Source organism: Pezoporus wallicus, unplaced genomic scaffold, assembly GCF_028554395.1.
Source record: "Pezoporus wallicus isolate ANWC-B61680 ecotype Strahan unplaced genomic scaffold, APGP_CSIRO_Pwel_v1 contig_8075, whole genome shotgun sequence".
Taxonomy (NCBI): Eukaryota; Metazoa; Chordata; class Aves; order Psittaciformes; family Psittacidae; genus Pezoporus; species Pezoporus wallicus.
The window spans coordinates 519,684-541,865 of NW_026641508.1; the positions used below are offsets into that span (position 1 = coordinate 519,684).

Sequence of the window (22,182 nt, forward strand, 5' to 3'; positions counted from 1 at the left end):
AGTCTGTGCCTAGACTTACATTTTAACTGAGTAACTTGTACTGTAACAACTGTTGATTGGAGGGTATAAGACAGAGTCTATCCTACTACGAAACAGTTGTCCGTGGTGGGACTAGCATAATCTTTTGACACTGTCTGCTAAGAGGACAGATACAGGGAGGTTTCTGATTATGTTTAAACTGGTTTATTATCATGGCATCATTTTTTAATTTTTTTTTTCTCTTTGAAAATATGTGAAGAGTCAAATAGAGAATATAAAAATTTGGCTTGCTATGCCAAAATCATAATAAATTGTTACAAAAATAGCTCATTTCGATCCATCTCATTGTCTTCTGAGGCCTGGTACAAGTTAAAGGCTCCTAAAAATAATATTTTGCTGTTATTATTTCTAGTGAGACTTTTACAGAACTCGTCCTAATAAAGCCCCCATTCAGCTGTTTGTCTAGTTAAATTTGTAATGTAGGAACAATCTGCTTTGGGAGCCTATTCATCCCTGAAGGAAGTGGGTATTGTAGTCAGTCAACAAGATTGCCCCTGCTTACACCACAGATAAATGTGTTGCTTTGTCTTGACATTTCTGCTTTGCAATAATTTCACATTCCAAATTATAAACCTCTGAAAATTGTAGATTGTTATAAATGTGCTGACACAACTTCAACGGTTAGGGTAAATGGCATTGCTCTAATAATGAAATAAAAAATCCTGCTTAATCCCATTCTTTCCCTAAAGTGGTGTTTTGCATTAGCCATGGATGAAAAGACAAACAAGTACATGTATATTCAATAATAATGTCAGCTGAGTCAGAGAAGAATAGGAAATAAAATGAATTCATAGCACCTCTGGAGATAGCTTTCTGATGCAGGCAGTTTTCTCTTTGGTTTGCCCTCATTGACAGTATTCATTGTAAGTTTAACGTTATTAATAGCTGGCCTGATCGTCATAACAAATATACTGTGTTCTGCAGTCTGGGTGTTTCTGAGGTTAACAGTTACAGAGAGCAGAACAAATCAAATGCATATTTACAGGGATCTCTCACTCAAGAGGGCCTAATTTCACGATCAAACCCTCCAGACAGTGTTTGGAATAGCTGTAGATACAGAGTTCCTGTGTCTCAGGGCTGTGAAGCTGAAATGGGTTACCTCTCTAGGTATGACAGTGAAATAGTCACCTTGGATTAAGGTTGCTGGCAATCTTAAAAGCCCATATTGGGCTTTGAGTGTGATCAGATGCCACTTGCTTATAAATGAGAGTTAATAGAAACATTAAACAGTACAAGCTACTGTGCCCCATGTCTTCAGAATATTAAGCACATTTTAAAATTGTGGAAGACCATCTAGTCTTCTGCTGTCTGTAAAATATTACCTCTTCTAAGCAATATCCTCTAGGAGCAGGTTATTTGAACCCTTCAACATTCTACTTTCATTTGCAAATACAATGGATTTTTAATTTATTCCCTCACTTCACTGGCTAGCATATATTTATTGTTGATACCATACTAGTTTCTCTTCAATTATTCCATCTGCCAGGAGAGTGTGATGCATTTTAGAAGCTATGTGGTTTAGTTGTTTAACCTTTGAGTTTTGTAACTGAATGGGGTGACATATTCTTCATTTAGCAGAACAGGCTAAGAAGAGTTATATACTCCAAGTGATAAGCTTGGAACTGCTAAAGAAATACAAAAATCCAATTTTTTTCCTCTCTCTAGTCATCTGAACATCCATTAGTCTCTTGAAGGAACTCATAAATCCTGCAAATTTAGTTTATCTGAAACCAACTCTAACAGTTGTCCTTCCTACTAATCATGTTTTATATCCATTTTATATTTTTCAATATTCAATAAATATGTCTTGTGCTTACTGTACTTGTTAGAAAGTGTCTGCAGTATAGCCTGTATGAGGATAGTTATTAATCAGCCATTTCAGATGGCTGTTTGGTTAGTTTAGTAAGTGTATCCATTTATCTTTTTTATGTTTTCTTCTTTGTTCTTTCCATTTATCCAATATGGGATTTTCTTTGTCCTGTTTCGTTTATTTCTACCAGGATATGTCAAAAAGGAATTTAACATGTAACAAATGAGAAAAAAAAAAAAAGCCCAGTAGCTGGTAAGGAAGAAAAAAAGCCCACCACCCTTTGGGCTTCATTCATGAAAAGATCCTTTATATTATGTCCTCTTAGATCTGCATTAAAAAATAATAATAGAACGCATTATCTGGCAGCACTGCTTTAAAGCATTGGATAATTTACACATTAAAGTGAGATGTAGGTTTAAAAGTAGGAGTGTAGGATTGAATTAGAGTTAAGAGGCAGAATGATATAGTCCTGTATGAAGATGGTCTCAGTTTCCTGGGGGTATTGTCCTTCTGGTATGTAATGAGACTTGCAGATAACAGTCTGGGACTGTGGATAGATCAAGGTACAGCAAGATACTGAGAATAGCACAGCAAGTAATGACACTGGGGAAACAAATGAATGTGTCTGCTAGATAAACAACACTGAAAGTTCCTGTTCATCACCAGAGTCCAGGCCTCTAAAAATTAATATTTCATGGAAAATTCTGCACTGGGTTTGCATGGCAAGGGTTTGGAAGCAGGGAGGGATGCGAGGGTTGACCCTGAGAGGGACCTGTGCTGGAGCAGGGGAAGAGTATGAGGAGTCCTCTCCTGGGGAGGAGGGAGCAGCAGAGAACATGTGTGATGAACTGACCACAAGTCCATTCCCCATCTCCCTCCTTCACTTGGGAGGGAGAGGTGGAGAATTCAGGAGTAAAGTTCAGCCCAGGTAGAAGGGAGGGGTGGGGGGAAGGTGTTTTAGGATTTGGTTTTGTTTCTCATTACCCTACTCTGATGTGATTGGTAATAGATTAAACTAAGTTCCTCAAGTCAAGCCTGTTTTGCCTGTGACATTAACTGGTGAAGGATCTCTCCCCATCCTTACCTCAACCCACGAGCCCTTAGTCATATTTCCCATTCCCTGTTCAGCTGAGGAGGGGAGTGACAGAGCAGCTTTGATGGACACCTGGCATCCAGCCAGGGTCAACCCACCACAAATTCTTACTTTTAGAAGATTCTTTACCCATGCCGCAGTTCTTACTTTTATGGGTTCACATATTACAGGGAGGCACCTGCCATTTATCAAGACATTAATGACTAGTAGTTATGTGTCCAGATACTTTGTAACCACTGAGCTGCCCGACAACAGAGGTCACAGAAAGACGGATGACTTACAAACCAGTTTAAAGACCTCCTTGCACTTTCTCATTTTAAGAGCATCAGCAGGGCTTCAAACCTTTTGATATTTCCACGTCTGGATTATTGTCCCCTCTTTAAAATTCCTTGTACCAGGAGGCTTCCATGATTTACTGGTAGTCTTCAAACAGAAAAAAAACCTTCCTAACAGAACATCCATTGATTGCTACAGTTATTTAAAGGCTAACAATAAAAAATCATAGACTTCAGTCTCCATCAAGGCAGAAAGGAAACAGTAATTGCAATTTGCGAGCCTCCTGCCGTGGGTAAAGGAGCTCGGACTGGGAGAAAGGAAGCTCAGCGATTTTAGTGGCTGTCACAGTGGATCTGGGTGAGATGTGCCAATTCATCCGTACGTTATCGTGTGATAAGAGAATCTGTCAAGGTGAAAAGATGGGTGTGAGGTAGGAGTGTACCCAAAGGAATATCTGCTCTGAGGAAGACCACCAGATAAAAGCATGAATGTATGAGAAGCTATATGGGAGTGTATTTGGTGGCTACTAGTCATGTCTCTCTGGGTAGACAGACCTCAAAAGAGGTGTTTTCTGCCAAAATGTAACAGCAGATAATATGGTTTCTTACCCCATATGTTTTACCATACCCAAGTCTCAGAATGAAAAAAAAGTAGTAATACGAGTTTTGTGCCAAAGGAAAGGAAGGTGGTACTGGGAGAGCCACATCTTGTAAGAGTTTTCTTCCCCTTTAACCAAGGGCAGGGAACAGTCATGTGAGATTTCCTTGTACTTAAATAAAAATGGGGATATGAATTAGCAGATTCCTAGCTTGGAAGACATTTGCTCTGCCTTCAGGTATCAACAATTGTGAGGTCCCATCAGACCTCACACAAGATCCTCCTTTTCTTGCTATTTTCCACACCATTCTCATTTTGATAAGATAGGAATTGGTACCACTCTCCAAGAAGATCAGTGATGCCCTAGATCAAGAATGAGACATGGACTTTTTCTCAGGTTTTTCAACAGTCTCAGAGCTGAATTTCACTTCCACCTTCTGATTTAGAAATATACGTAGGTGTATATGGTAATCACTGTGAGACAAGGTACAAATAGAAGAGGACATGAAAGAGGAGCTGCCAAACTTTATGATGGATGAGCCTCAAAGTCATTTGTTCTCACCTAGCATCACACAGGACTAATACATACATGAACTATTCAGTTTAATTGCAACAGATCTGATTTTGCTCTTCTGGAATTGAAAGGGAATTTTTCCTCTGATTTGCTGAAGGGTAGACTCAGCCCATTGTATATGAAGTTAATTCAGTAAATGTAATTCTGTATTGCTTACTGTCTTTTCAGAATGCTTGAGGATGATCTGAAACTCAGCAGTGATGAAGATGACAATGAACAGGTAAATACATCTGTATAAATGCATAGACCATATAATCTGACAAAGTTGTTTCATCAGTTGAATGTGATTGTATGTTGGTTTACTGTATTTAATCAAAAGCATTTCTTATGCAGCAGAATCATTAACTTAAATCTTGCTTGCACATAGAACCTATGTGGAAGGAAACTTATTCTCAAATAAGAGTGCATTTTGTCAGTTTTGCTGAATTAACTTTGTGAAGTAGATTAAATTAAACCAAAACATAACTTCCTAGCCTTGGAATTAAAACCCACACATGGCATCACCCAGGAACAGCTAACGTGCTCTGCATTTGTGTCCCTCATTGTACCAAGCTGTCTCTGGAACAGCCTTCACTTGTTTTGCATTCGATTTCTGAAATTGATTACCTGTTTGGAAATGGGTATAAAATGACCACATCAGACCACCAGCACAACTGCAGAGTTGGTTTGCACTGTACAGTTGCACCTGAGAAGACTGGGTCTGTAAGTTTTATTCCAAGCAGATGAGTAAAGGACTGGGAGTCCATAGTCAGTAATCCAGTGATTCCCATTTGTGAGAGGGGAAAATCCTCTGTGGAGCTGTAAATCAGTACTGAAACTCTCTCAAGCTATTTGGGATGTTAATGAAGAATCATTTTCAGATATCTTGCTCATATCATTCTCTATTCTTCCTACTTTATAAATATTTATGGATAATGCTTGGAAATAAGGCTGGTGAAATTCATATTATCAACATTCCTACCAGAAAAAAAAAAAAAAAAAAAAAAAATTTTGGGTTAAATTCCTCTTTCATGTTACTTTATATATGCAGTAGGCTCAAATGTTTAAACATCTGCAATGGAGAGGAAGATAATGCTATAATTCTGCATAAGATCATCTGCTCATCCTGGGAAATGTTAATTATAAGTCGATCTTTCTTTCTTATTTATTTTTAAACCACTTAAATGTTCTCCTTCAAACCACCTAATCCGCTCTTTAGGGTCATGCCAGGAAAGATTTACCTTCTGGTGTCAGTTGACCCCTTAGTCATACAGTCAGTATTTTTTAGCACCAAGTTAGACTTGTGCTGTCTTCTGAATCTGAAAGATCAAAAGCCTGTTCTTGTGCAATGTGATGTATAAACATGGTGGCCTGTGAAACCAGCAGATTTCCTCATGTATTGGTAACTTGGCCAAATAGTCCTGTAAAATGACGTTGTGATAATGAGATGCCCAAAATACAGAAATGGAGATATATTACCATTCCACTGGCTGTGCCTTCAAGCTTTAGCAGCTTCTGCCATACCTCTTTAAGGAGTATTAGAAATGGCAAAAAAAGGCTGATCAGGCACATAAACATCAGCAAAGTGCGTGCAGTGGTTTCTGACTGTATATTCTCCAAAAGGTATATAAAATATTCATTCAAGGGTGACTGATCAAGGCAATTAGAAAATATGAACTTTACAATCTTTATTGTTCAGCTGTGCAGCCCAAGGTTAGAAAAATACTTTTTTGGTTTTAACATGAAGATTTTTCAGCCAAATGACCATTGTAATTCAGCTGTACATACATGTGCATTCTGATGGGGAGAGAAAAAAATTAAACCTCTCAGCTCAAAACCATTCTAACAGTTTATGCAACATTTCTATGAGGAAAATGGATTCTATGGAATCATTGTCCTGATAATATTTCTGACTTTTTTTACTTTAGGCTTGAAGCCAGTGTGAAGCATGAACACTAGCATTTGCACATTTTTATTAGTAAAAACATAGTATGTAAAAATAAATTGTCTTATCTTTATTTCTACTTGTATTTCAGGGAAATTTAAATTCTTTGAGAACAGTGGTCAGTAGGGAGCCCTAGGATTTGTTCTTCAAGAGTTGCTAGGAACCTTTCAGTCTCTACACAGCAGGGGCAGTAGTGACACTAATCCATAAATGCACCTTGATCTCAACTTTTAGTGAATGTCTATAGTGTCGAGAGAGTTTGATCTATCAGCCTGTCTTCTGAGAGTACCAGTAGTCCATTTATCATGGTGGAAGACTGTTAGAAGCTTGTCTGCAAGAAACAAAGCTCTTCTGTCTTACCCTTTCCCTCCTATGAATGAGCGCACTTATTTCTGCATTTATTTAGGGGTTTATGGACCTTGTGCTCTTTCAGGTGTTAAACTTTTCCCTCCTTTTCTCCCTGAGGAGAAACCCAACGCACAATAGCTACAGTGGGTCATACCAGTTGAGAAGCTGAGCCTACTTTCTGGATAGGATGAGAACTACCAGGTTGAAGTTAGTGGAAGATACTTATTCTATAGATATCATTAGCAACGCTATTACTAAACATGCTGCCCGCTTTTGGTATTCATTTTTCAAACAGGATTTTGAATAGCAGGAAATTGTTCCTAAGAGGTACAAAAATGATGTGGAGAAGCCTCCTTAATGTAACTGTTAGGTCTTTTTTGGTTCAGGCACACATGATGATGGCCTAGCAACATATATCACCAAGAAAAAGCTTCTTTGAAGGGAGGCTCTACACTTTAATTCCACTCTAGAGGGCTTGTGAAGCTTCAACGAGTGAGAGCTGACTAGAAATCCAAACTACTAGTGCCAAGCTGCTGCAAATTGCATGGAAACCCTGTATCCCTCTCCTTTCAGACTTCTGGCAGCTGTGGGCTTGATGCAGAAGTTGTCAAGTGAGTTTCATTGGGCTCTGACAGGCAGGAAGTCCAGTGAGATGTTCATTGCAGACTTAGATCTGTAAAGCTTTGGACCATATTGATCATTGCAATAGAGCATGAGGCAAGTTACAAGTCTCTCCACCCCAGCTGCAAACTCCTGTCGTCACATTTTGGGCCTCACTTAGAGAGATCACAGTTGCCACCTACACATAAACACCCCCCACAGCATCTTCAGCACAGACACCTCGGAGCTGGCCGTATGACATGTTCTTTGTCCCACAGACAAAATGCTGATTCTTATGTCTCATTGAGGGTGATTTGGGATTAAAGACACACAGAAAACGACAGGTTAGATCTAGAATCAATTTTCATTTACAGCTGAGAAGCAGTTATTGATGCTGTACTCACAGTTCAATATAAGATCTAAAGATATAGACCTTGTTTTTCTCTTTCAATATAAGCAGCATAATCAGTGTCAAATGTTTTTACACAGAAAATTGTATTGACAGTTTTATTAAAATTGCTGTCTTTAAAGTTTTAAGTTATCCACAATTTGACCAACTTGAATGGTTTTTAATATGCACACTGACCAACCCAATAGATTTTATGTCACATATTTATAATACTAGTACACATCTGTGTAATGTATTATTTGAGAGATAGCGTAACATTTAAGCATTGCCTGAATTGTAAACTCCTGTAGTATTGTCACTGAGAGGAATGTTGGCATATGTATCAGTATTGCATTTAGAAGTCCTGGTGCCCAATATTTTTAGGTTGGCTATGAGAGATGTAGTCAAGGCAGATGACAGACATGTGGTTAGTAAAACTATTAGATGACAAGGCATTTCAGAGATGCTAATGTTAATACTTTTCTGTGAGGAAGGATGGAGCTTTTAGATGGCTTTATTATTCTGTTAAAAAATACATCAAAAATTAGGAAGAGTGGTGAAGATTTTTAATTAATAGCCCATTTCAGCTGAAGGAGTTTAGATAAAACACAGGTTAGTACTTTTGTTCTTTAAAGCACCTCTGTATAATTCAAATTAGCTTTGAGCTCAAAGGCATCCAAATGACTTGTGCCTGGATGCAGTATTTTAAGTAGCTGTAGTGTACCCAATTTTCTTCAACCAGCTCCTCTTTGTTCTTCTGCCTAAGGAATAGTCCTGTTAACCTTTGAAATACATGCTTAATTTAAAGCACATTGCTAGCATTCTGTGTGTTTTTGAACCAAAGAAACTTTGATACTAGTTACAGACGTACTCCATTTTCAGTATTTTATGTATAAAGTGTTTCTGGCAGAACAAATCAGTAAGGTGTTTTTCCTATCTACTTGATTTTTTTTTCCTCTTTCACTTAATGATTGCCACTTTGTTGCTAGTTCTCTGATAACCACACAAACAGAAGACATGCACATAATCCCTGGCCCTGCTTTATCATTTGTATTTTACACAAACAGAATTATTCCTTTTTTGCTAGGTTATTATTAGGTAATTACATACAAAATGTTTCACTTTGTAGCTCAGCCTAAAAAGGTGATCAGCCATAGGCTGAGCTTTGAATTCTTACAATGCATACTGAGCTTTCAAAGCTTTTCTTCAAGTTAATATTTTTTTTTAAGTTTATGGAATTCTAAGACACAGTATGGCTTCATCGTATCGTGGAAACACTTTTTAAAGTGGAACAGTGACCACTTTTCTTCTAACAATAGGTATCCTTTCCTGTTGTAATTTTTCCCATTTTTAGCTGGATCCTGAACATGCTGTTTACCTCCCCAAGGTTTCTCTACATTTCCATTTATTTTGTTATCAGCAGAAAGGCTGAAGAACAGCTCTTCAGTAATGACATCAATACTGCACACACAGGGAGAGAGGTCATCTTGTCAAAGCTATAGAAAAAAACAGATGGATTAGGATGAAACTAGGTGCAAAATAACTTTGATAGAGTCTTTTAATGTAAACAGTTTATCTGTCATTGGGTTGCATTGAAATCCCAGTGTGATGCAGCATCAGTTGTAGCCACAGCAGTGTGTGCTTTGATAAAGAACCCACAGCCTAGTGTTTAAGATCTATAATCATGTTTTATAATTGTAAGGGAATGTTTTCATTAAGCCATTAATGAAAACAGAAGCTATTCTCCAACCTTGTCAGTCTGTAACCATGAAAAATCCTTTCATGACGATGTCTCTTCTTGCTACCTCAGTCTGTTTTAGTTTATATTCAAATTATTTTGTTCTGCACAACACTAGTTGAAACAACCATACATCATCAACTGTATCATCAACTGTGTAAAATGAATAGTCAAGCTTCCCTTAGACAAATTTTTGGTAATAAGATATTTGATGGCTGACATGTCTAAGGTCATCATTCACATGGTAATGACATAGGTTCATATCATATATTTGTTTATTATCAGCAGAAGCTTTCAGTAACCACTCTGAGATCTGCAGTTATGAGGAAAAAACATGCCACACCACTGAAATACACAATGTTATCAAAAGTTTTTAACCTGTTCAAATTCACAGAATCTTATGTAATTGTTTCTGCACGTGTTGTTATCGTGGAGATCATCCATCAGTGAGGAACAACCCTCAGGACACATGGTTGCACAGTACTACAGATTGACAATGTGATACGTTTGCCCGCGCAGGTTGCAGTCATGCTCTTACCTGGGTGCTGGGACAGGGGCTGCCCAAACCAGCACAGGAACCAGAGGAGCCTCATCCCTCCCACTGACTTGCCTTTCCCATGGTTCCCCGTGTGCACTGCTAGTTCAGTGTACCAAAAATCCTCCTTCCCAGTAGAGAAAATAATACACAAAAAGAAAATACTAGTAGGTAGGCAGCCTTAACAAAGGGAGAATGAAATGCCTTAGTTGAAAAGATGGGTAAATACACCTGCAGGAAGTCCTCTCCTCACTTTGTCACAAGTAAGCAGGCACGTCATAGCCCCTCAGCACTCTCTTCAGCAGGTGCTTCTCTTGGGTTTAGTTTTTCATGCCACCAGCCTGAAGCAGGCAGGCTCTCAGCCATGCCGTAAGACATCATTCACCTAAAGGAGGAGCTCTAAAAAAACCTCAATGCCTCCATTACTAATTAAACAGAGGTGGAAAGGCCAATTGCTCCTCAGTACAGCCATAAGGACCAGACACTGGAGTCCTGCCAGCCTTTTTGGAGTGGGAGGGAGGAGAAAGATGCAGCTTTCAGTCCACAGGATGGGTCATGTGCATGCTTGTGCATACATTGTTTTTTTGTAAAGGAGTCTTTATTATAAGCATGGAGGAAAAATATATTTCCCCAGGGCCTCTTGCTATGTATGCCACTAATGCAAAAGCTCTATATTGTTTTGGCAAGAAGCAGAGGCAGCAGCAGGTGAGATAATTGATTGACGCCCACATTGTTGTTAAGAGAAAAGCCAGACTTCACCGTCCTGTCCTATGAAAATAAATCTGAAGTCTGGTATCTGTGGGCCATCTTACTGCTCAACATTCACTAACCTGACCACATAGGAAACATTTATCTCCTTTTTCTCCTCAAAAGCAGAGTGTGACTTTTATCATGAATGCCTTGTGAAGCATTTTGGTAAAGAAAGTGTCTGGCTTTTTTACACTGGCCATCTGCAGTGTCACTCTTTTGTAAATGCCCAAGGAACCGTCTGTGAGCTGCAAAATCTAAATTCTTGGGAGTTTTTTACACCAGTACAAGGAGGGATTCGTAGGTGGCCAGAACAAGCATATAGTAGGTGATGAAAAGGGCATGATAAATCCAGTAATTAGCTTCTGTCAGCCAGAATAAGGTGAGAAGAAGTGAAAGTAGATCTCCCCTGGAGGTATTCCAGAAGGAGAACAGTAATGAGAACTAAACACCTTCATTTTTCTTACTATGAATTCATCTGCCACTGCAAGGTTTGCTGGGGTTGGAGGTGCTCCATGCTGTGCTGGCAGGATGGATCTTCCCACAGCAGACCTTCTGCCTGCTTGTAGGGACGGGTCAGGACAACAGTCTGACGGTGCAATTGATTTGGACAGGGTGCTCTCACAGAGAGCGTGCCTGCTTTACAAAACTACCAATTTCATGACAGTATTATTAAATTTATTTTTTGGAGATGTGCAATTTAGTAATTGGGTAAGTCATTTGAGCAATGTACTAAACCAGACCAAGGTCAGCAAAGTGTTATTTCATGTGTTTACCTTTGTTACCTCTGCTGCCTGTTTGTAATAGCTTTAACATCCAGTATAAATGTAATGTTCAGTGTAAATTAAAATCCTCAAAGTCTTTAGTCCTGCCCAGGAAATAAATGGGTGGTGTGAACAATAGCAACATCAATTTACATCTTCCCAGCACTGCCACTCCTGGTACTCTTTGACTCTGCCCTTTTGCTTCTCAAGTCTAGGGAACTATTCATTGATTTAGAGTAGGGAACAGACTTAGGAGAGGACTTAGACTCCCGAAGGAATGAGATAAAGGCCTTTGCCACAAAGGAAAATCTAAGGGCATAAACTGCAAATGAGCAGGGGTACAAGGGGCTGTTTCTGAGATGTCTGCCTATTCTCCTTTCCATTTTTAAAACAGAAAGTTATAACTCTTGTGATCGTTGCAAAAGTAACAATTGGACATTGCACACTAAAAGAGTCCCTCATTATAAGACCTCAAAAAATGTCAGCACTGTTCAGGTAAGTTTCAGGGATGGAGATACAAAGGATTACTCTTCTTCAGTTAGAACTAGGAAACTAGAAATACAGAGGTTGTGGAGAAGTTTAGAGAAGAATTTCTGTTTCTCTTAGAAGTGTTTACTAAACTTTTCCCTATTTCTTTTGCCTCCTTAAGATTTTAATCATGTGATTAACATGTTGAAATGTGGGTATGGAGTAAATGAAACAATTAATGGATTTTTTTTAATTTCTTTATTTGCCATCTGGAGGGTTGAACCAAGGACAAATTTTAGAAAAATCATCCATCAGTAAATAAGACAACAAATAATGAGGTTTATTCCTAAGTAGATATTTTATATTTCCACAATAAGATTATCATCCTAGGTCATTTGTAATGAATTTGTGCCAAATTATTTGCTAGGAAATTATTTTTCAAACCAGAATTCCGGTTTGATTTTTCTTTTTTTCTTAAACTTAGACCACTCAGTACAATTTTCCCAACTTTTTCTGTCACCACGGCTGATATATTTGTTTTCCAAATAAAACAATTCTGAAAAATCAGGCCTAGCTCTAGCCAGGAGTTGTTTTCTCTCCCATAGAACTCTGCAATGACCAAGTCAATTGGTATTGTCAGAGCATTTGAATCTACTAAACTTCATGAGACATTGATTAGCATTTGTAAAGCAACTTGACAATGTTTTGTAAGACTACAAAAATAGAACCCGTAGAATTTGTAATGTCATATTACAATTTCTCCTTTGTTGGATGAAGGCGTCAAAATTAGTACAATTAGGAACTTCTCAACTAAAGCATTTTTTTAAAGATTCCAGCATATATCAAAACAACTGGAGGAGAAGGGCACTGTTCTGAGCCTCTTCTGTCAGAAAGTCCTAAATAGGCATACATGTTATGTGACTTGTCTTTGAAACAAGTCTGTTCACTGACAGAATGTCATAACAGTTTGTATTGTAAAGTTCACCAAAGACACTGAGTAAGCTAAAGCCTGTGCAACAAAAGTGACAATATTCATAGTACCCACACGAGCTAATTTAGATCCAGCTCAGGTATGTCTACACAAGCAACAAGCACTCCTTGGAGTGTAGTACACATTCAGTGTGTGGCGCTCTTATCTCCATTTCTTTAAGAAACATGGAATACTCCTTCGGGAATGGGAAGTGGCCACGTTTTTCTTGCACATTTCCTTGGTTTGATTGGCCTGAGGAAAACGTAGGGATTTGGGAAAAAATGCTGGCAGAAGCCCAAATATATCTCTTGTTGCTCAATTAACAGTTCTTTTACATCAAGGATGAAGGTGACTCCTAACCCACAGGCAAACTGGTTTAGGTTTGGTTGCTTAAACTCTGTTTTTCCTTTTAGCCAGCCTCCATCGCACCAATTGAAATTAAATTTCCAGTATTTCAAGTATTCTTGAGCAGCTCTCTGTGAAGCCATGAAAGCTACTGCATTGTTCAAAGCAGTGATGAGAAGCTCTCTCTGGTTTATACACAGTGAGAGTTCAATGAACTATTCTGATTTGTAGATAACACATTTGGTAACTTGATATTTCAAAAAATGGATCTTAGCTGATCCATCCCACATGTTCGGGTTCTGAAAGAAAAATGCTTATTTTTTAAAAATACAATATGATGAGGAGAGAATATTCTCCACTGGTTTTGGTCCTAGATACAGTAACATTGGACTTGTCCTTGAGGTGAGACTCACGTGGAATATCACACACAGGATCTCAAATACAAGGTTGCCAACTTCGTGTCAAAGGCAATTAGCAAGAAAGAAATACAATCTCCTCTGTTGACATCAGGGGACAGGAGAGGAGAGTGTAACGCACGAAGTAAAGAAGGGGAAAAAAGAAACATAACACACATTCATGAATGGATTATCACATTCTAATCCTTGAGCACTTCTGTTTGGGTTTTCTGATTCCCAGCACAGTTTTGGATGGTTTGTTTGCTGTGCACTACATTCTTGTCCTCCACAGGAAATCATAGCACCAACTGTATCAGTAAGAATCAGAGCACCATACAGTGCAGTTGACAAATAGTAGGTTTTGGTTCATTACTTAGGATCATAGGTAAAAATTTTCTGTAAATAACAGTATAATATAACTTCCAAGACAAATTACAACCTATACAGATATATGACTGTGTATATATAAACCTATCTATACAACTCAATTAATGTAGAAAGTGTCTTTGGTTTTATTATACTATTGAATTGGGTCTCCAAGAAGTCTCTACTTACAGGACAGGAGAACAGTGTCATAGATTATAAACTTAATTCTTTTGAGTCACTTACCAATTCACCCAAGCATACAGAGCTGGTTAGAAACTGGGAGGTTAACCTGAGTCAGATTTGCAGGCGCTCATGGAAGAAAATAAGTATGAAGGCCTTCCTTCTTCTGCCAACATGTTCAGTGGCATGAAGTGCCATCCATCTCACCCTAAGAAACTCTTTGAGGCTCAGCAATGGCCTTCTTACATGGCTGATGTGCTTCTGAATCAAGAGGGTGAGGAAGCATTCTTAAAAAATATTTTTTTTTCTGATTTCACTTTCTCAAAATCAAATACTTTTCCCTGAAAATCCTGAATTTTCAGTTATGCAATGGCAAATATGTATTTTATTTGGGTAGCAGACACTTTCACTGCGCTTGATCAAAAATCTAATTTGTTTCTGAAGATGTTGGTTATTTTACTTTGATATTTTTGAGCCAGTCTCTTCTCAGTTTATTCTCCTCAGGTCTTTCTGATGCAGGAAAGTTGTATTCATTGGAGTATTTTTTCTGTTTCGTTCTATACAGTAGCCAGTCCAATAATTGATAGTGATAAAGAAAAGCATCAATTTCTACATTTTGTGGTCCTTGTGCACAATCTAGAAGCAGTTTATGCTTGTTTGCATGTTTACTGTTTTGTGTAATAGTTAAATACTTGCTAAGAACTAAGAACCTGTGGTGGTTCTTGAACTAAAGCTGAAAGAGCTAGTGTCAAAATCAGGTGTAAGCAACATAAGAGGTAGGAGTCATTCGCAGTTTTCAAAGTCATGGGAAAACATCTCTGGGCAAATATTCTCTGATGATGATCCTGTACATCTTACTGCTTTTCATGTATTCTTCATCATCTTCCTTCTTATTCAACACTAGAGTCAGCTGTTGAAATAAGGTCTTAGAGAGCAGAGGCACAATTATGGAAAGGCCATAATTGTAAAATAAAAATCAGAAGGAAATTGCAATTAAAGTGAAATGATTGTCTGGTTCACTCTGGCTTCCATTTTCTAATCATCCTAAATTATTTTAATGCATGTTTTCAAGCTCAAAATTAACAAAGGTCCCATGATGTAATTCTCCTAACACCCATTGAATATTACATTATACCAGTCTGATTTCATTCCAATCTTCTGCACACCATCTCCCACTTAGGGTGTAATGTTTAGAGACCTCCTACCTGCTCTGTTTCTAGATAGTACTTTTAATACATGAAGGTTTGGAATTGTTGCGGATTTAAACCCAGTTTCTTATTTGAAAAGAAAAGATAAAAAATAACTCTTAAAACATGTTTTTCTTTGAAATATCTTAAATTAATAATCTAAAGCTCGCATCAAGTCTAAAACAAATCAAACTCAGTCATGAAGATGAGAAAAAGGAATTATTAACTGAGTAGCAAGGCTGATGGAGCCTCAATGAGATCATTTTGTTCAGAGATTAAAGGCGATGAACACTGAAATAGTTGAGGAGGATGGCTACGAACACATCTGACTAGAGCTGCTAAATTCAGTAATGATCAAAAGTTAATTATCAAAGCAGAGGGAACTACTCAACACAGACAATTTGAGTCAATAGCTAAGCAGCCCAGAAAAAAAAAGTAATTTGGAAGAAGTATTTTCCTATAATGAAGTTATATAAAAGACGTACATTTCAAAGAAACCTGCCTAAAACATGATTGCATTCTTCCTGATCAGAGAAAAATAATTAGCTCTAATTGACAGACCTGCTGCACACCAAATATTTTCAGATAATATATTTCTGCATCAAAGCTTAACGTGTAGAGTTACTTAATGTCACTTTGATTTTGCCTTCCTTTATCTTCTGCACTGAGCATGCTCATGATACCGCAACAAATACACTTTGAAAAATGAATGAGCAACACCTGTAAGACAAATAAAAGCAGGAGGCCAGATCCTGCATTTTTGTCTCAGGCAGAATCCCTGACATGCATTCTGTGCTGTGTTTAACATCACCACAAATGCACTCAGAGGCACACTGAATCGTTTGTAATAGGAAATGGCCAGTTGCTTGACCATCCAACATTAAACTAGGATGGCATGTACATTAACCTGAGAGTTTGCAAGATTTTTTAAAGCTCTTTGTGAATGGGCCTATGTGTGGAGGACCCATGTGTCCCTCCAGCATGTGCCTTTTCTTAAAAGTTAGGAAAGTGCCTTCTCTCAGTAACAAAGGGATAAAATGTGGAAATTCCTCATGTAAAAACCTAAGGAAAGATAAGTGCTAGAATCATCATGGTCCAAGATAATAACATATATCTGTAATTCTTCTGAAAGCTACCCCATTTCTTTCAGGGTAAACAGTTGCCATCAGCGCAGCTAAGTAATCAGAAAATCAAACATCCAGTTTAGACTCTACTCTTTAGTATTCTATGACTTTGACATTGCCAATTCTCACTCCCTGAAATATCTTCCTCTTCTTTAATCTTTCATGTAAACAGCTTAGCTCACACCATCATGCACATACTTTCTAGAATATCTTCTGCTATACTTTGTATTAGAATTGACTGCATTATTATTTACTTGTGATCCTAGACACTCTTCACTCTTCTCTTCTCTTTTCTTTATCTGTATTTTGATAACAGGTTTTGTGTAGTGATTTTTTAATAATTCAGGGGGGAAAAACTGATTTAGATGCAAGCATCACATGCTTGAACTCAAAATTGTAGTAGTCCAGCTATTTGGTATGTAAAAGGGTCAAGCAAAATACCATTGTACAGTCAAAAAAACCTCTGCCATTGTGGAAGGCTCTTTATGAGCTTTAAAAATAATCTTAGTTCCCTGTAGGATGGGACTGAAATTGGCGTTTAGTGGGAGGCTTGGGAAACTGAAATGCTATTTTTGATGGTGTTTTAATCCGTTTTAAATGAAGCATTTGTGTGTTGTTACATGTGTTTTATTACTCAGAAAGATTTCTTAAAAACATGCTTCTGACTCTGTGTTTGCACTCCTGAAAAGGGGAGATTTAGGAGAGTGTCATTGGAAAGAGGGGCAACTCACATTATCTCACTAATGAGGCAGGGATCCCAGTTCATCATATGCTTGTTTGAGAGTACATAATTAGGTTTGGGTCTGTAACACTTACTTGTGCAATCTTAAGTTTAGCATTTCCTGAGGTTTAAGTGTTTTATTTAGCAACCCTACTGTACAATTAGTATAATTGTTTCCTATCATGCATTCATTGATTTATTCTTTAGATGAAAAATACAGTCCAAACGAAAAAGTCCACATTTTATTTGCACACTGGGAGCCAGCCCAGAGGATTGATGTTTTCCCATCTTAGCTCTCGCAAGCTCTAATTCCTTCTCCCATATTTTAAACTCATTATTGGGGATTTCTATGGATTTAAACACAGATTTTATGTTTGCTATGATTGGAGGCAAAAGTGCCAAAACAGCAGGTATTTTGAAAAACTAGCCCTGTTGTAGAGTCCAGAGGAAAACTCATTCTGGCAAAATTTGGAACCCAGTTGTGCAGGTCCCAGAGGTTTCAAAAGGTTTTCATAAAAGTTTTAATTCCTCAAAAGCAATATGAGCATTTTTCAGGACTGCTAACATTAGCAGTTCCTATGTTGGAACCTTTTTATTCCCATCCTTAAGCATAGCAAAGGTTAAAGTTCCTCACCAACCCCCTTCTCAATTTTGATAGGCTTTATAAAAATATCTGTGAATGTAATTAAGCACTAAAACTTCCCCTACTATAATAGGTTTATGGATCAGTTGTCTTAATTTTGCCTTTCACCGCTATCCGTGCTTGTAATCTCACTAACCATCTGACCACTTTTCGTGCTTAAATCTATTACAGTCTGGTTCTAGCAAACGCTAGGAGTTCTCTGAAGCGATATGGCCACATCAGTTTATCCAAAGGTGATGTTTCAAGCCTTCTTGTGTTAAAACGTCATTTACCTGTTCTGGAAAAAATCAGAGGGGGGATGCAAGGTTGTTTCAGATTACATAATTGTGCCACAGAAGCATTAATAAAGCATAAAACCTCCACTAAAATCTCGAGCAGCTTAACCAGTGTGATAGACTGGCGCGGCTCTGCCATCGCTGCCCCCAGCTGTGTTGCTTAGCAACATTTTAATTCAAGAAGAATCGAAGGAGATGAAATCCCTGTGGAGAGGGAAACAGAAATAAGAGGGCCGTTGACAGATGATCTGAGTTGTTTCTTCTAATATACTGTGAAGATCACTGGCTCTTTTCATGAATGATAAATGGACTGTACACAGATCAATGGGTTCAGCAATAAACTGGAACCAGGCTCCATGTCTGAGGTGGTGCAGGCCGAGAGGCCCAAAGATTTACTCATTTAGATGATTTGGAGTGTGCTTTCTCAAAGGTTTCACAAGAGGAAATTGATCTGAACATTTGGTCATCCCTTGCCCTTTCCTGTTGCTGGTGAATAAAAACTGTTTTGGAGATGGAGTCCATTCTTCCCATTATTTTTTCCTGTTGTTCTTGTTGCAGATATGGAAAGATAGCTTATGACAAAGGGACCAGACCTCAGAGTGGTAAATGAAGTAATCGCCCTGAATGAGCAGTTCCTAAACACTCGTGGCCATTAAAAATAAACAAACCATGCTGATATCACAGACTGGGGCAGAAGTGCTCAAACTCTGTAGTGCTCTATTCCTGAAGAGTGACGTACACACTTCCAGAGAGCATCCACAGGTTGATGTTTGCTTGCAGCTTGGTTGTGCTTTGGTGTGTTGCCTAATTGTTTGTTTCCCCCACCCCTCTTCTGTTTACAGGCTGCCGAAAAGACAAAATTGAGGAATATTCCTGTAAAGTAAGTTCTTTTTATATCCATTTGAAAATGCTAGTCTAACCAACTTGTTGTATACGATCACTAAAAAGACTAGGACAGCAAGAAGGGCGAGGAAAGAGATAATAGATTTCAAGATGCCCCTAATCATAGCTATAAAAAGGTCAGTATCAGTGAGGAAAGCTTTCGATTTCTCATGTGTCCCTAGTGATCGCACTCCCCAAGTTTCATCCAGTTTCCATAAATTAATGTGTTGTCTATGAATAGCTGCCAAATAATATCACAGTCATACTCAATACATAGTGCTCCTAGCCTTGGGGATGTTTGTACATGCTAAAAAGATTGTGATTTTTAATTGCAATCCTTGAGGAGGTCTGACAGGGGGGAAATAACTAGGAATGTGCCAAATGATTTCTAGACACATGGGAATATTTTGCACCTACGTATCAAGGCTTTGCCATCCTGTTGATTAAGAGCTCTTTCTCACTCCCTGTGTGCATCTCTCATACCATACACACACGTATGTTTCTGCTCTTTTCAGTAGGACTGTGTGAAGGATGAGCAAGCTACTAGGGAGCAATTTCAAGGGCATTTTATGGGAAGTTCTTAAATCTTAGGGCACTAGCAGCAACACTCAACCATATATCATTGAATTAAGAAAGTTGCTATATAGATGTCCTGGCTCTTTGAGAAAAGCCATTTTCAGTTAAAGCTACCAACAGTCAGTGATTCAATTTAAATAATGAATACTCGGGTTTTAATGGGCTCTTATGTACCAATAAAACACATATTTTTAGCTTCAGTAGGAGGTGATCATTGCAGTTTAACTAAGTCGCAGTAACTGTATATTCCTGTTATAGACAGGGGAAATGCTTTTATTTTTATAGTAGTTTGCTGATTATGCTGGCTTTTGGGCTGGAGTGGTTTTGTATTTGTAAGAACATGCACTGACAGGACTCACAAATCATTGTGGTTTAGCACATATAACAAAAGAATACAGTTCTACTTCTTACTTGGCTTCCATCATGTATAGATATTTGCACCTTATAAGGTGAATGCAAAATGTGTGTGAGCACTCGTTGGAGTGATTAGGCAAGATGCAGGGTAATCATAAATCACTCTTTCTTTATGTTTCATTCAATCTGATAAAAATTAGAAGTAAGATCTGGCAGGGACCTGATAGCACATGAAACTTCTGATAAGACAAGGAACCTCTCTCGCCTATAGGGCTAGTTCAGATTCAGTGCAAGCTGAATTAAAGTCATTGTTAGTTGTTGGTTGCTTAATAGCAAGTGTGAAATGAGCTGTTTTCACCTCACATTCTAGAGAACCCAGGAGTTCCAAGGTGATGAGAGTCCTGCAGAACAAATCCAAAATAGTTATTTATCCTTCGTTCACTTTTGTTTAATATTTTGAGTCAAATTCTCAGGAATGGCTCAGCTGAATTGAGTTTTCCCACATATAACAGAGACATTGATCCTTTCAGTCATTAAACAGCATGTATGTGACACTGATACCCACTTAAGCCACCAGGATGATCTGAGAGTTGGGGCAGAGGGTGATTTAGGTTAAATCATTCCTTTACAGGACTTCAGTAACACTAACATTTTGGAATGGAAGAAGGCCAGATGGACATTCTCACTCTTTCCACCTGCATGGGCATATTTCATCCTGTCATATTTCCCCCAACTGGTTGTTTAACTTCTCTTCAACTTTGTTCATGGTGGCAGCTTCAATTAGTACCTTAGGGAACCCATTATGCATATTAATTACACTCTGCATAACAAAACAGCAGAAAAATCTGCCTAGTATTTTTCAGTGACATGCAACTATTTAAGGTACCTGTATACAATTATGATTGTGTGCTAAAATACTACCTCTCAGTGCAAAAGTAAGAACAGTGTCTGTAAGATAGCCATAGTAGATGCAGATTGCATTTATGTAAGTGTCACAGCCACACTTAGTACAGCTCAGTCTTGTCTAGCTTTTACTCATTGCTTTTGCAGCTCTCAAAAGTCAAAGACGATTTCACTTGAATTTTAATGTTCTTCAGAAATGCAAAGTAAAGTTAGTAGCTTCCATTGTCATAAGGGCTGAAAGCTGTACAGATTCCTTCTACCATATGTGACTTATCACATACATTTTTAAAAACACATTTCTGTTATTAAGACATATGTGATAGTACACTTCTGCAAATGTGAATTGTTTTTGGCTAAAAGCCATGCACTAATAAGTTGAGTTGAATCTAACTGCATTTGACATCTGTTACACTATATTTTTTTACATATATAAGTATACATAAAATATTTGCAGTTGTCATTAGCATAAAAAATTCCCTTGTTTTTATGTTGTGCTGACATAGTTCTTGTGTCCCAAAACTGCAGTCAAAAATCTCTCCCTTTTAATGACTGTGGTTTCTGTAGAGTCCTTGGACAGAGTCTAATATTAGTTTAGGGGCATGATGAAGATTTCAGAAGTGGTCTGTTTACTTTTCATTGCACAGTTTATTAATGTTGGTGGTTTAATGTCTGGTAGGAAGTTTAGTGTTCTTTTTTTGTTTTGCTGAATTCCTGCAGCCTTTAACCTTATTGGAGGGGAAAAAAACATGGAAGTTTCCTTACTACAGTTCATTAAGGCAGCCAAGTGCCTCATTTCTTGATGTACAAGTATCTGTAGGTGCTTAGACTAACAGGTGTGAACTTCCTGAAGGCCAAGGTAGATGCAGGTGCATTTGGCTCCTTCAGAAGGCTTGGTCTCAATTGCATGTTGTTTATAGCGCTACAAGACAGTACACATCCGTAGGAACTCATTTTTATGTATTGGTAGCATCATCTGACATGATATTGTTACAAATACACACACAGAAAAAGGGCAAGAAGTGTCTGTGTCTGCTGAACTGTTTTTTTCTGGGGGTAGTTGAAAAGGGGGGAGGGTGGAAATAGTGCAGTTACTTTTCCAAAAACATAAGACCTTTTTTTAGCTGTATGTGGCGCCAAGGTGTCCCCATAACTGCAGAATCCATGACATTTAACTCACTTATCCTCTCCTGCCCTTGCTTTCTCCCATTGGTTTTATCCATATTTACATTGAGAGTCTGTAGTAGAAAAGGGATTTTCTGGATGCAAAGTCCTATATACTTTCTTTATTACTTGCTGGTCCTTATCATGCTGTTCCTACCCCTGAGTCTTGAAGGAGGTAACATTACTTAAGTAATTTAGT

The 22,182-nt window shown here is 38.1% G+C and overlaps 1 protein-coding gene across 7 annotated transcripts in view; it reads left to right on the forward strand.

Annotated features, from left to right (window-relative positions):
* AFF2 (ALF transcription elongation factor 2) overlaps nucleotides 1-22,182 on the forward strand; it is a 363,928-nt gene that overhangs the window by 269,043 nt on the left and 72,703 nt on the right. For all 7 annotated transcript variants that reach the window (XR_008974179.1, XM_057424103.1, XM_057424100.1 and 4 more), the window contains 2 exons: nucleotides 4,558-4,609; nucleotides 18,950-18,987. Coding sequence is in view for 6 of the 7 variants with exons in the window: in XM_057424103.1 (XP_057280086.1) it covers nucleotides 4,558-4,609; nucleotides 18,950-18,987 (90 nt within the window). In the remaining variant the exon portion in view is untranslated. The remainder of the gene's footprint in view (nucleotides 1-4,557; nucleotides 4,610-18,949; nucleotides 18,988-22,182) is intronic.